The following is a 16028-nucleotide window of genomic DNA, read 5'->3' on the forward strand; positions in this document are numbered from 1 at the left end:
ATGTTCAACTTGAATTGTAAACATACCTTTGACATCTGTTTTTTTTTTTTTTGCTACTCATTCATGAACTCATCAATGCATTGATAATCACACTGATTTGTGATGAATTACAGAAATGTGTCGATTGTCTTGTTGATTGGAGTTTTATTGTTTGGTTGGACTGCACTTGGTTTATTTGCTGTACTGTCTAAAATTTACTTTTTAATCATAACCGCTTGAAATCTTTTTTTTTTTTTTTTTTTACAATGCCTTGTATTACAATATCTCAATTTTGAAATTGAAACTTCAATTTTTGAATGTATGTGTCAAATTTAACAACACAATTCATTTTTCTTCTGCTGCTCCGTTTCTACAGTCCAAACTCGTCGAGGACCCTGTGGCCATCCTTCAGGCTGCACACTCGGCTGCGTCTAAGGTCTGAGTATCACACTGACTGCTTGTAATTCTGATTACACCCCCTCTCTCCCGGTTTTAGAGTGATGTGTGCAGCAACCGAGTGTCGGAGTGTGTTAGAATGACTCTGTTAAATTGTGAGACAATCACTACCCTGCCCAGGATTCAAGCCATAGTCGTCCTTCTTGACGTTTCCCTGGGTAAGACAGGAGAAACTCCTCTCAGAATCACTGCTTATCACTTAACTGTGGGTTGGCCTCACGTTACAGAAGAGAACAAACAAAACGGGCAATTTTGGTGCAGTGATTGAACATTTGGTATGTTAACTTCAATGTATGTCTCATGTGGCTGGGACCGTATATAGCACTGCGTGACACTTCCCAGCGACGAGACCTACTTCTACTGATTTCACCATATGCCATATGTAAAAGTACTTTTTCCTCTGCAGTACATGAAAGTCATTTATTCTTTGTGTATTTGTGTGATGGAACTGGTTGTGATGAGGGACCCCCACCTCACCTCCCATCTGTGATACCTTTAGAGTGAATATATTTCATGCACTCCCGGTGAGCTTTCAATGAACACTCTACAAGTTCTGAAAAGTGCATTAAAAGGGGAGTCATGGGAACTCCGGTTGTCCTGCGAAGTGCTGCTGATGTAATAGACGTAAATGCAGGTAGTGGAATATGAAAGCATGCCAGCTTTTACCAATCATACATGTTTCCACACCTGCAGAAGCCTTCGATCCAATGAACTGAAATCCGCTTGTGCTATATAAATATTTTTGTCTGCAGTCATTTAAATTTTATAATGTGAGAATCCAACCTTTCCTTATTCTGGCTTTTAATTTCTCCTCACAGGGAAAAACTGATGAGCAGATAGCAGCAGAAAGAGTCTGGTATAACACAGAAAAAGTATGGCTGGTCCACAAGGATGGCTTTTCCTTGGGTTAGTGCAACACCTTTGTTTAAAACTCTGCATGCATAATGACAAGCTGAAAGAAAATTATGCCATCTGTTATGGAGTACATCAAAACACACTCTCAAGTCTCTCCCCTGCCAGTGCTGATATATTTGTTTCTGAGTGACATTTATACATATAATGATAGAAATGGGTCTTTAAAGGTTAGAAAACTTCTTTGCTAATTTCAAAAGAGAGCATCTTAGTAGATGTCACGGCTTCAGCCTGTATAAAATTTAACTAACCTATGTGTTTCGATATGCGACGATTTTAATAAGTTGCTACCATTATTAAAAGTGCCACTTCTTATCAGGTATGCAAGATAAGATGAAGCTTTTGCACTCAGGTCGAGATCTTGTGTCACAATAAATTAACTCCACACTTTTGCGGTGATGCAGCAACTCTCCTGAAGACAGAGACAGGCAGTCTGCCAGAGGGGAAGGTGAAAATCCGCCTGGAGAGTGATGGATCTTTATTGGATGTGGATGAAGATGATGTAGAGAAGGTATTTAATCATCACATCAACTCTGAACCTCATCAATTACGGATGACACCGGGCGAGAACGTGTGTCCGTGTCTGACTTTGAACTCTAGGCAAACCCTCCAGTGTTTGACCGAGTGGAGGACCTGGCCTCCCTGCAGTACCTGAACGAGTCAAGCGTGATGCACTCGCTTCGGCAGCGCTATGGCAGCAACCTAGTGCACACCCATGCTGGGCCCAACATGGTGGTCCTCAACCCCATCAGTGCCCCGTCGATGTATTCGGAGAAGGTAGACCGCAGCCCGTGTTTGTGGACTTTCATAGATGAGTGGATTATGTGAAACAATAGTCATTTTTTTTGTCTTCTCTGCAGGTGATGCAAATGTTCAAGGGCTGCAGGAGGGAGGACACGGCCCCTCATATTTACAGCATGGCACAAGCTGCTTACAGGAGCCTCCTCACCACTCGCCAGGATCAGTCCATTGTCTTGCTGGGCAAGAGTGGGAGTGGCAAGACTACCAACTGTCAACACGTCATCCAGTATCTTGTTACCATAGCTGGGAGCACTAACAAGTCCTTCTCCAGTAGGTTGAAAGCAATACACTTTAGATCAACATTGTACTCTTTGCCACTGATAGAATTAAAGGTTGTGGCACAGAGTCTGCATTGTTTCCCCTTGATGCCACTCCAGACAAGCTCATCCCCTCAAATTAACACTGTACGAATAGCACTTTTTTTTTAATTGATTGATTGATTTTTTCATATTATACTTGATTATACTTGAAATGCTCAATTTGAATATGCCTAAAATACCATTTCTTTGTAGTGGAAAAATGGCAGGCTGTCTATTCGGTTTTGGAGGCTTTTGGAAATGCGTCCACTTGTATGAATGGAAACGCTAGTCGTTTCTCCCATATTGTTTCCTTGGACTTCGATCAGGCCGGTCTGGTGACGTCCGCTTCTGTCCAGGTACACTAAACACACATTCATGGGTCTAAAATCTGCTTAGTCCCTCCCTCATTTGTTCCTGGATTCATCTCAGACATCAGTCAGAAATTGGACCCAAACAAGTTTGGTTTTTATGCTTGCTTGTGTTGCCAATAATGATGCTACTCTTCTTGTTTGAATATCCTGTTGTGTTGAACCTTTGCAGACCATGCTTCTGGAGAAAACAAGGGTTACAAGAAGACCAGAGGGCGAGTCCACGTTTAATGTCTTTTACTACCTGATGGCTGGAGTGGACAGCTCTCTGAGGTCAGGATTAAAAAAAAAAAAAAAAACAGTTTCCTTCAGTTTTGCTCAGGATTTATTGCAGTTTCTCCAAGAATGTTGCCAAGTTCCTCTATTTCACGTAGACTTAAGTGTATTTTGTGTTGTTTTTGATTCTACATCAGAACTGAGCTGCACCTCAACCACTTTGCCGAAAACAATGCATTTGCCATCATGCCACAAAATAAGGTAAATTCTACTTTTTAATGAGCGCCTTCTCTGTTTTTTTGTTTTAAATGGAAATAATATTGCTTTTAGTGATTACCAAGCTAAAGTGCTGCCCTATAAATCTGCCAGGCGGAGGATAAGCAGCGGGCCTCTCAGCAGTTTTCCAAGCTGCAAGCAGCCATGAAGGTTTTGGGGATCAGTGCTGATGAGCAGAGAGCCTTCTGGCTCATTCTCGGGGCCATCTACCATCTTGGGGCTGCAGGAGCAACCAAGGGTGAGATTGCTGAACACACTGAATGGTTTGCTTTTCTTTGGCAGCGGCATTGATTGGCTCTGATATTGGTATTTATAAGAGAACACCTACCAGTAACAAAGATGCAAAATGTCATCCCTCACTCTGTCGTACAATGATAAAACTTACCCGTGTTATCCAAAAGATGTTTTAATAATACGTCATGTAATCCGACAGATACCAAGCTTTCATTATCTTACAGTTGGTTACTTTTTTCTGTGTGATGCAAGACAGATGTAATCCTCATAACTCGGTGATACATCTGTACTTTAAAAGATGTTGCTCAGTGCACAAGCTGTCGGGCTGAGACACACTGATCTTCAGCTCAAAATGAAAAAAAAAAAGAGGCTATTACAGAAAGGTTCAGGTGGTAACACTGACATAAACCAATTGAAATCTCTTGACACCACAGATTTATCCTGCCTTAGCAGTTAGAGGCTGTAGGTGAAGAGATTTTTGTATTGGACATGCATTTTGCTGAGGTTTACCTGGTAAATTACTAACTGACTGAACAAATTACATTTAAAAAAGTACTGTTTTTGTAAGCCTGTCCAAAAACCACTAGTTAGCATAATTGTCTATATACATATTTGCAACTCAAGCATGAAGAAACCGGATTTTAACTGGAAACTTGACAAACACTTTTCTTCATAATAATACTTCACGGGGATAATGAGAGCAGCAGTTTTCACAAACAAAGATTTTTTTTTTTTGTCTGAAGTCATTTGCATGATGAAACAAAACTCAATATTTTCATTTTCTTTCAAAGTAGCAACTATTTCTCATCAGTGCTTGACTTTCATTTCAAAATTAGATATCCACCTTTTGTAAGGGTTGAAGTTGTCACAGGGATTCTTTATTATTGGTGAGGTAAGTATTACTCATATTCTATTCCCAGTTGTGACGGACCCCTTAGGCTTTTCAAGGCTGGAGTGATTAATGTTTTTAAAGTTCTTTTCAAAAAGAAGTCGAAAGTTGTTTTTTTTCTTATTATTTTTAAAAATGTGACTTTATTTACATATGATAGTGACTTCTTTTGTGCTATTTAGACAATTTGAAATTCCTCATATTGTTTTGTTTTTTAATTTCTTTTTTACTATTATCTCTCAAAGCTATATCTGTATGATAATACACGTCAAGATCACTTTTGATCTGGAAGCATTGCTTTCAAAAATATTTTTATCTGATTGTCTCTGCAATGCAAATCAATTAACTTCACATCACAATAATAATCAAGGAACAAATCGCGAACACAGCAGCAATCATAGTTGCCCTGTGTTTGTAATATGTTTATTCACTCTTCTCTCCCTGGCTGCAGTGTAATTGCCAGACACTTGTGCGGATTATCTTGCCAAATTATTTTCAGTGATCTCTCCAGATGGCTACCAATAGTTTTCATGGTGGTACAACACCATCCAGGGAAAGATTGAAAAAAAAAAAGCGTCAATGAATACATGTCTGTATTGTGGCTGAAGAATTTGAGTTCGATTCTTAAATGTAGGGTAAATTGAAATCAAAATGTGTTGTCTTCCCATTGAATAAACACAGAGGAAGCAATGCATCATGAAAGAAGTGTTGAACACTATGAGTCGACACATTGAGGGTAATTTGATTCAGTCTCCAAGTCTGATGGAATATTATATAGTTATTTATGGGAATACTCGACACCGGGAAAAAATACATTTGTGTTCAGAGCCAAGTCTGTGTATTGGCTATCACATGAAATATTAAAGAGTACATAAAAGATGTCCATTGACTGTGCAGCTTTGTTATGTAGCACTAGAGGGCAGCAATGATCTCCCACAACTCATCAAAGGCCACCACATAAAATGAAATGGCTGTTGTCTGCATACTGTACTGTCAACACTTATATCTAACAAGCAAAGACAGAAGGAAGCTTACCACATTCTGAGTTAGGGCATTTATCAGTGAAAAGCACTGTACACGCAGTTTTTAATCTTCAAGACTTGTTTCATTTAGTCATATTAAGTTATTTTGGCAAGTTGAGTCTTCAATTTTAGATGTTTGAGTGTAATTTGAATAATTGTGGTGCTGAATATCTATCAAAGCAAAATATGTGAATGCCTTTGCTTGTCATTACAACCGTCCTTATCTTCATGAGAAGTGTGGAAGGCTTCTGCAGCCCTGATGAAACAGATTGAGACCGCCATTCTTTCGGCAAAATCCCCCAGTTTCTCTCTTAAGTCTTAAAAGATACCACTTCATGGTGGATTAAAACTGCAGTTTGCAGTCATATCTGCATGCTTCCATCACTCTGCCACAAGATTAAGGGGAAACTTGTGTTTCCCAACGGAGGTCTTTTTGTAAATAAATTAATTGTGTCGCCTAATGATAAGTTTTGCTTTCATTCTGGAGGAGATAAAGGAAGCAATTATCACTTCAACTTAATAGACATGTTTTCAGTTTGAAACAATAGAGGCTTATCCTTGAAAAAGAAAGTGGCAGAGTCTGTTTCCTAACAAAAGCCAAGAATACTCAAAACTCCCTATGTTATTGAAGATGCTTTTAGTGCGTGCTGTCGTCAGCTGTGTCAGTGTCGGCTTGACCACAGACATAATCCTACCCTGTCACAGACAGTGTTGTCACAAAGCGACCGTGTGCCTGGAATAGTTGGCAGAAGGGCTAATGGAGGTTTTCATGCACGTGTCTCAGCTGGCAGGAAACAATTTGCACGTCATGAGTGGGCCCAAAAGGCAGCCTACCTGCTGGGTTGCACCCTGGAGGAGCTCTCCTCCTCCATCTTCAAGCACCAGGCCAAGGGCACCCTGCCCAGAACCAGCACCATCCGCCAGGCTTCTGACGAAAACGGCACAGCAGATGCAGGTACTCTCCACTCTACATTTACCAACATACCATTCCCTCTTCTTTCTCTATAATCCCCCCCCTCCTACAACCCCCCACATTTTCTCCCTTTGTCCCTCTCACTCTGTTTTCACACGTTTATGCATATGCCTCTGCTCATCACCTGGGGGAAATTGCATGCACAGGAGAAAGTAAGGCTTATCTTGGTAATGAATACCACAGCTTTACAATGGCTATTGACAGATAAGTACACACACTACGTCGGAACAAGCAATTTTGGGTCCACTCTTCATTCGTTGTCCTTGAAATCATAATTGCCTCACATTGATTTTTCACATGTGCAGCGTCTCTGACTTCCATCAAGGCTGCAACTCATTCTGAAGGGCGTGAAGATACAGTTAAAAGTCTGTCACAAAGCCGACGGACAGAAATGACCCTTGCTTCACCTTTCCCATACCTCCCATCACGCATAAATGTACAGACACAGACAAGTGTTGAGAGACATGAGAATATCCCCCGAACAACGTCAACTCACTATTTTGTGAGGCGGCGGAATGAATTAGATGAGCTTAACAGGTGGCCATAGCTGCAGGGCACAGACATGAGTGTGCGCTGTTTGATCTGACCAGTTCCAAAACACCTGAGTCCTGAATGACACTGCTTCACAATGAACATTTCCGACCTAGTTTTTATAACGAATGCTTCAGGGTGTAATATGCTCAAGCGTGATGTTCATTAGCTTTTGTATAGAAGCAAATACTGGGACCATTGCCTTACTTTCAAACTCGAATACACTGATACTTTTTTTTTTTTCAGTTTTACTTGTTCCCATGCCTTTTTTTTTTTTTTTTTTTTTAATGATAGAGATGTTTTAAAGTGGCTGAAATGGTTTCTGTCTTCCTGCTTCTCGTATCAGCATCCAAATCTACAGCCATGGAGTGTTTAGAGGCCATGGCATCTGGGCTTTATTCAGAACTCTTCACTATCCTCATTTCTTTAATAAACCGGTGGGTATTCCTGCAATTTATTGATGCTTTTGCACACTTTGAGTTGAAAGTGTCATGGTTTTGCCAACATCATTACATAATGTTGACGTATCGTTACCTTATACATACTTTTAACGCCTTCCCTTTCAGTGTATCTTGACATTTCTGACATCTTTTTAAATCTTGGCATCTTGCAAGCAATTTTATGTCACTGCAATTTATCAGCACGTAAACAGGCTTCCTAACTGTTGGTTTTAAAGGGGTTTAATGGGTAGTTTAGGGGTATAAAAGGGCACTCTATCTTTTATAGTTTGGAAATATAGAAAATAATTGGACTGAGTGAGGTTATGGCCAAGGTAGCAGGGGGAAGGGAATAAAGTCAAAGTTAAGGGTTATCCAGTGTGTGTATATAATCACTTAAAACTTGTCTATATTATGGTAATGCTAATGTTTACATGTGCGTGTGTGTGTGTGTGTGTGTGTGTGTGTGTGTGTGTACGTTTGCTTTGTGTGCATAAGGGCTTTGAAGTCCAGCCAGCACTCCCTCTGCTCTCTGCTCATTGTGGACACACCGGGCTTCCAAAACCCCAGGCTGGCTAAGCGTGAGTGCGGCGCAACCTTTGAAGACTTGTGCTACAACTACACTCAGGAACGTCTGCAGACCCTCTTCTACCAGCGCACCTTTGTTCAGGAGTTGGAGAGATACAAAGAGGTACGGACATGTGAAGGATTCTGTGCTGTGCGTACATACGCGCCTTCCTCGTTGTCTCTCCATCCTCTTGCTGCCGTTCCTCCACCTCTCCCTCACCCCTCCCGTCTGACACTTTGCTCTCAGATACATCAACTCCAATAGCGCATGTGTTCATACATCAGATGCACTATCCGTCCCACCTGTCACAAGCTGTGACAAGCCAACGCAGTTTGTGCGTTAGACCTTCTCATTAGTGATGCCAGTCTTCCCCTCTTCTGCTGAGATCAAAGTAAAGTCACTCAGAGCTGCCTTTGGGAGACACGCCCAGCCGCACACCAGCTTGTTGCTCCCTGATGAAGCAGCCATTCTTCTCCGGCCCTCTGAGCTCTTTCAAGCAACGCCGGACCATAATAATAGGACATAGTCACATCACCCAGGTTTCAAGACATTTAACCACAAATAACAGAGGTTTATCTTTTGTGCTTGATTCCCAACTCTAATCTCAGGGATGCTACGTTTAATAAAAACTCGGCATATTAAAGTTAAGCAGAAGTCCCGATCACATTACTTTTAATACTGTGAACAAGGATCCTGGGATTTCCCACCCACTTTCCCGCCCACGTCCTCTGCCTGGGAGAAAGGGAATTGGAGTGAAATGAAGCATTGCTTAAATGTGTGTGGTGTAATTCTCTCTTGTCAGTACATCTCGAAAAAATAAAAGAAGCTGCGAAACTGTCATTGTAAACTGGGTCAAACTCATTTAAAGCAGCACACGGTGCTAACAATGACAGTGACAGGCAGGTTAAACTGTGACACAGGCACAACAGGCTTCTATCTTTCTATCTTTGAATTAAATGCAGTTGAGTGCCGGAGCTGTTTGGATTGCATTTGTGTTTCTTCCGCACATTGAGTCTCCACAGCATAGAACAAAAATCATTTAGGGCACTCACACACACGCACACAGAGGTAGCTCGAACTGTGGCATCTGTCACGGCCAGACTATTAACGCTGCCAGCATTCTCGACCATCTCGACTGCAGCCTGCACTTTGTCACTGTGAGCTGCTGCATGCATGTTTTGCTCAGGCAAAAGGTAATTCAGTGAATTAATTTTCACTTTACTCCAGAAATGATGTTGTCTGTGACAGTAATTAAATCTGGAAGCACTTGCATTTACCTATAGGAAAAAAAAAACTTGTTTTAATAAATACATCTTTGTCTTTTAATAGATTTGTTTAGGCTTTTATTTGCTTGTAATATGAATATTACACACATCGTATATGAATATTTTTTTTAACCCGTGACATTATTTCCAATTATAATTCTTCCGAGCGCTTTCACATTTTGCTTGAGCTGGAAAGACTTTTTGACTAGTATCAAAGAAATAGTCCTGAATCTATTAAATTAACATTAGTTATTTTTTTTAAAGCATTTTACATATATCATCTCTATTCAGTGCTGATTTATCCAACGGCTGCAGCCAATTCCAGCTGACGATGGGCGAAGGCAGGCTCCCAGTTCATCGCAGCACAAACCCAGAGATGGGAAACCACCCACATTCACACCTGCAGGCAATTTTAGAGTCACCAATTATCTTCAAATGCATTTCATTGGACTGTGGCACTGATATGGTACAATTGGTTAAAGATCAAGACAGCACATAGTAGTCTATTTGGCAACTTTTTAATGAACTCTGGTTAAAGCATTTTGTTATTGGGATCCATACCAAGTAAAAGGTGTTGCTGGTATTGTGTTAAGAGTTATTTTTTTGAACGTGGATGTCAGTTTGGCAGGTGTGTGTATGGAAGCTTAGAACTGAAATGAATGGATATTTTTAGATAATTCTTAAATTTGACATTTAGGGTCAAAAATATGTTGTTTCTTTAAACAAATTAGCTTCAGACTTCTTTTATTACTTCTTTTTTTTATCATGACTAAAAACAAACAAACCAAAAACTTTCTTGTTAAGGAGTTTTAACATTTAAAAAAGAAGTCATACAATTTATTCAGTTGTTTGTCATTAGTCATTAACCTCAAGGATACTATGTACATATAGAAAGAAAAATCAGAAAGTTCGATTCCTAAATGTGTAGCATTTTGCTTCACAATCCCCTATTGCCCATAAAATTAATTCCATTCTATTCCATAATTTCCATTAATCTGATTTGCTTTTTCATCTCTCTGTCTCCAGTTTTCCAGATTGCAAAGTTCACATTCACTTTCCAGGAGTGAGGATAACGTTTCAGGTTATGACTGAGAGCTCATGGCTGTGCAGGATCAGATTGGTGTTGGATTTTGTGTCAGTCAGCAATGTTCAATGATAGAAGGTCTTTTCTTTCCCTTCTGACCTGAAACTATATCCCCACAACCTTGGGATTCTTTTTTAGACCATTAACGTGTCATATACATGAACCAGATCCTCTCAAAGACTTCGCTGGCTCCTCAAAGAAGCGGTTACACAGCCTTTCTTCCTCGTAGGTGCACTTACAGCAGAACAGTGCCTTTTGATAGATACTAGAAATCTAAAATTAGAAACTATAATACGGGGCCACGAGAGAATATTAACCCAGGTCTGTAAACTGCCCAGCATCCCAAAATGTATTCCAGACCCAGAATTACTTTGAAACTCAAAAATGTGCATTTATTTTTTCACTCTCTTTTATTTTCACTCTACGCGAGTCAGCCCTGCTCATATCTCCTGAAGAAAATGGTCTTTTTCACAAATTTTGCATCATCACATCATGTCATCAAAGAGTCTGTCATTTTCATTTTTTTTCCCTCCCTTCTCTTGCTCCAGGAGAACATTGAGCTTTCCTTAGATGACACAGAGCCCAGCACATCCTTGTCTGTGGCAGTGGTTGATCAAGCCTCTAGCCAGGCACTGGTAAGTTCAGTTTTCTTTAACTATCTACATTATCATTGTCTGGAGGTTACATTTCTGACTCACAAAGTCACTCACAGTTCTTCGTTAATCCTGTATGTCTTTAATACATGGCCTCTGTACGCTTATTGCAACTCCAGGGGGGGATTTCCTGCCTCTCATTTACTTTTACTTCATAATCTCTGGGTAGCTTTTGTTTAATTCCGCTGTGAATATTGTTTTTAAATACCAAAAGTTTTGTTCATGCTGGCTTTGTTTGGCAAAGGCAAGAAAATAGAATGGCAGGTACAAGAAAAGAAAGGTTAGCGAATTGACTTCAAGAAGGAAAATCAATGTTTGGCCTTTGCAGCCTATGATCTGCACCATGGAAACAGAAATGGCAGAGTTTAGGGAGTCATAGATCATTTTGCTATAATTCCAGTGTGTTTGGTTTGAGTGCTTTACTTTTTGAAGGGTCTCCGCTCTAATGGGAATGTCATCAGAAGCAATGAACTGCAGTACATCACACTAAAAACCAAAGGAAAAGAACACAGGTTCTTCAAAGTAATTTTGAAAGTCAACACTAAAGCTCTGCTGTTTGTGCTGAAAGGATAATTCGATAAAAGATGTTCCATTCACAGATATGTTTTCCCTCCTGTTGTAGCTTTGATGTCCATTATCACAAACAGCACTCATAGTTGTCTTATGGCTCCACCAAACTGATTTTGTGCGCTGTATTTGCAGTTAGTGTAGTGTGCAGGGCTGATAAGGATGTCTCCAGCTCATCTGTGCTGATAGCTGCAAAAGCTGTTTTATGGTTTTGTGGGTTTCGTCAAGGTACCCATGTCGGACTTGCACATTAGCAACCAAGATGACGACCATTAACTAGAGCTCGCTCTCTCACAGTAGAGGGTTTGCGTTCCATATTTTTGACATGCCACACTGACCTTTTGCTTGTGCAAAACATTTAGACCACAGTGGTAATGTGGAAATTACAAAAATGAACAGCCTGTACGTATATATTAGACCAAACTTTATTACAGTGTGTACCTCCTCAGAAGAAGTCTAGCTCCCAAAGAACCACTTCTCGGACAGTTCATGAAGGAGATTGCAGCATTATATTGAGTTCTTTAAAGTTCTGCTCCTCTGTACTTCTCAGAAATACTGCAATTGTGAACATCAAAAATACCAACAGTTTTTCATTCATTCATTCACAAGCACAGTCGACTGACAGAGCGACAAGAGTTCAGTTTCAATGACGAATAATATCTAGTGCATGAATTGGACAAATCCCTCACAATCACGAACAATTTTGAAAAATACGCACTTACATAGGAAGGACACACAAACTTGACACAGAAGTGTCCAGCCTCGACAAATCCAAACCTCAAATAATCTTCTCGGTGCAAGTTTAAAGAAATAACAGAATGAAACTGTGTCCTTTTATTGTAAAGAAACCTTCAGAGTCCTAAATGGTGCTCACAACTCAAACATATAATATATTTTTGTTCATATTTCAGACATGTCAAACAAATTTTTGCAGGCACATATGCACACAGATATACATATACTCACATACCTACACATATCCATGTTTAAACCCCTTCTAGCCATTCTATATAAATAATGAACTTTATGGTTCTTTATAGTGGAAATATATTTAATCGAAACATATCTATGCATACATACATGCCTAGGGTTAGAACAAAGTAAAAATATTATAATGATAGAAAAAAGACTAGTTATTTTGAACATATTGCGCTCTTATTTTATGTGTTTTAAGATTTGCTCTATTCCTGATCGTGAATTTTCAAAGATGATGTATTGATGACGTTCTTCCATTCCTCCATGTTGGCTAATAAAGTAAATGTGCTCGGATGGTATCGTACAAGAAAACAACAAAAAAAAAACCTTTGTCTGGCTCGTACTCGATGATTGTTAAGGGCTGGAGTGACTTATATTTTCGTCTCTGTGTTCTCACTAATTGCATTTCTGATTGCATTACTTTTAAATCCCCACTCCCTTTCTACTCTTTGTACTCATGAAGTCTTTTTTTGTTTCCATTTTTATTATAAGAGAAAGCTAAATTGATGATGCTTTTATTCAGCAGTTGCTGAAGGTCGTAGGGAGAACAGCTGCTTTTGGAACTTTAATTTCCAGAGCTAATAATAGTTATAATAGGTCTGCCACAACTGGCTCAGATTGGGAAAATGTACAACAAACCACTTTTGTTGAAATGAACAAAAGTATTCCTCAGGGAAAAGTGACTTTGTGCACTTAGTGTAATTAAGTAATGTACTGATGTACTACCTGATATTGAGTGTTTCTATTTGAGAAAATGAGACTGTATTTTCTCTGTCACTTCATATTTTGAAGATGTCTTCATCATAGGATTGTAAAACACATTTTACAACATAGTGTTTCTTTAATTTAAAATTTGAGGTACAAACAAATAAACACAGTCTAATTTTTTAAATATTTAAATTAGTATTTAATACAATTATCTTGCATTCTGATAAGATATTGCTTTATTTGTCCCACAGTGGGGACATCCAAGGAAATAAAAAGGTAGCAAAAGTATGAAAATCAACAATAACACTAACAATAATCAAGATAACGTGACAATATTTAGATTCTTCTGAGAGTAATGTTGGTGTGGATTAGTAAAATACCAACATAATTGAATAAAGTTATTACTAATTGAAATGATTATGTTGCTATTTTATTTCATTAAGATTTCTTCAGAAACAATATTTCTTGAAAAAGGCACCACACATTGAAAACCACTATGTCAGTTTATAACGGATCCAGCTAAGAATTTATCTTCTCTAAACTTTTTGAACTTTTTTTTTTATTTTTATTCAAATGATCCAATATCTTATCGAAACACACAGATCAGATAAAAAAAGAGTAAGAAACTGCAAACAGAGCAAAAATGTTAGGGTTAACTTTTTTCTTATTTCCTCTCCCATTAATCATCTCTTGTGCTCAGACATATTGTGTGGCCCTTTGGCAGAGACTGACCTGCTGGATTAAACTGGCATATAAATAGTGTGTCAAATATAAATGAGACACAACAAAAACATGCCGCTCACATACTGGTATGTCGTTTCCAATCATGTCATGAAACATGCATACATTTCATGTCACAGAGACAAATATTTATACACATTTCTGCATATTTGCAATTTTCTTGCTTTCACCTTTTGTTTCTTTTACGAAGTAAATTCAAGGATTTTCTTCTCGCTCTGCTCAGAAGTGCTATTATTTAATAGAATATGGATGGCAGAGGCCAGAATCCAGCATTTGAAGGATAATTTCCAGAAGCTTTCATAAAAAGTATTCTTTTTGTTACCCAGAAGGCAGATAAATAATAAAGGCATTATAAATATAATCTGATCAGTGTTCAGCGTGTTCCCATTAAATGGCATAAATGAGCAAAATGTCCTTGTGGCAAGGTGTTCTGTTTCCCCACGTAAGGAGTACTGCTGGTAAATCAGAACCGGTCTTGAAGCAGACTCTTGTACTAAACAAAGTGAGAGTATTAAACTGGAACTGAAATTGACTTAATGAGGTCACATGCATATTTATTTGGCAGGTTCGGACGATTCGAACCGATGAGGCACGGGGCCTGTTGTGGCTAATGGAGGAGGAGGCGCTGCACCCCGGGGGATCAGAGGAAACTCTCATAGGGCGTTTATTCAGCTACTATGGACCTGCTGAGGGCGAGAGTAAAGGTGAGCACAGGACAAAAACGCATGTGCACATTCAGAGGGATCACCCCCAAAAGTAGTTCTGGTTCGTGGACTAATGATCTCCCAGAAAAATGAATAAAAAGAATACCTCATCATGTGAGATGAATATTTAATACAGGAATTAATATGATATTAATAATGTGGCAAGGAGCTTTGTGTCCAATTTTTATTATTTGTGTGAACAATTTAACATTTTGCTTATACATCCACTATATATTTGACCTTGCATGATAATATTTTCAATGTTGAGTTTTTAAAACTCTATAATTAAAGTGTTTTCGTAATTTTTTTATGAGGTTGTATTTATTACACTATGTATTCTATTTAGCTTGTTAAAAGATACAGGCCTCTATTGACTATCACACCAATTTGAATTAATCAAACCTTCTGATTTGCATTTTTGAAGAAAATCTATATTATTGAACTATGTTTTATGGATTTTGACTCTATGAAAAAACTGGACCTTCTGTAACTAATACTTTGAGTATTTTACTCGCGTACTGTTATTGGGTACAATTTAAGCAATGTAACAATAGTTTTCAGTTGTATTTGAGCGTTTGATTTTCACCATTTAATTACATCGCGCACTATTTTGTCCTTGTGAATGCTGAAACATTATGAAGTATTTAAATAGGTTAAAATAAGAACTTTGAAACCGAATTTTTTACTGCAAGCACTGTAACACGAGTTGCACTTCAGGACATTCATTTGAGTACTGGCTTCACCTCTACTTCTCAATACGTTGTTTCATTGCACATTGTATTTTGTCCTTGTGAATGAGTTCATTGGAGTTTAACAGATGGCGCACAAAGCCCCCTATCTGCCAGGTTGACTTGTATTATACATTAGATGAGTCATTACAATCCTTTCTCTGTATGTTGTTGGCTACACTGATAACACTCGCCAAGGTTGAAAGTTTTTAAAGTTCCCCAATTGGACTTGGTGAAGTTCAGGTAAAAAAAAAAACAAATTCGAAATATATAAGAATTAGAGGGTGAAGTATCTTCTTAGCAGCTGGAGGCATCTCGTTCACACTCCTTTTATGAGTGAGATTTGAGCTTTTCTATTTACTTTATCAGCCGTATCTGTTTGATAGCCACCTTGTGCTTGAGGCAGACCGGTACAATATTTATGACAATATAAGAATGGGTAAATCTACTGATTTCACACTTAAACTGCACAGGCAGGCTACTATAGTCCATGAACAACCAGTTGGACCAGGAACAGCCTGTCTCTCTGTATCAATAAAGTGTTTGTAGGCTTTTGACAGATGGTATGCACCAGAGTAAGCAGGACATGTTGAATCTGCTCGTTCTGATAAAGTCTTCCCGCAGACTGTATAAACATCGTGC

General features: G+C 38.9%; 1 protein-coding gene across 5 annotated transcripts in view; it reads left to right on the forward strand.

The window, feature by feature from the left end:
* Positions 1–16028, forward strand: part of LOC308139276 (unconventional myosin-XVIIIa-like) — a 61526-nt gene that overhangs the window by 7259 nt on the left and 38239 nt on the right. For all 5 annotated transcript variants that reach the window (XM_080508655.1, XM_080508657.1, XM_080508658.1 and 2 more), the window contains 14 exons: positions 356–415; positions 1254–1341; positions 1752–1858; positions 1948–2124; positions 2208–2418; positions 2661–2803; positions 2988–3088; positions 3229–3292; positions 3401–3545; positions 6237–6407; positions 7303–7393; positions 7892–8084; positions 10859–10945; positions 14520–14658. In XM_080508655.1, coding sequence (XP_080364781.1) covers positions 356–415; positions 1254–1341; positions 1752–1858; positions 1948–2124; positions 2208–2418; positions 2661–2803; positions 2988–3088; positions 3229–3292; positions 3401–3545; positions 6237–6407; positions 7303–7393; positions 7892–8084; positions 10859–10945; positions 14520–14658 — 1777 coding nt within the window. The remainder of the gene's footprint in view (positions 1–355; positions 416–1253; positions 1342–1751; positions 1859–1947; positions 2125–2207; positions 2419–2660; positions 2804–2987; positions 3089–3228; positions 3293–3400; positions 3546–6236; positions 6408–7302; positions 7394–7891; positions 8085–10858; positions 10946–14519; positions 14659–16028) is intronic.

Source organism: Blennius ocellaris, assembly GCF_963422515.1.
Source record: "Blennius ocellaris genome assembly, chromosome: 14".
Lineage (NCBI taxonomy): Eukaryota > Metazoa > Chordata > Actinopteri > Blenniiformes > Blenniidae > Blennius > Blennius ocellaris.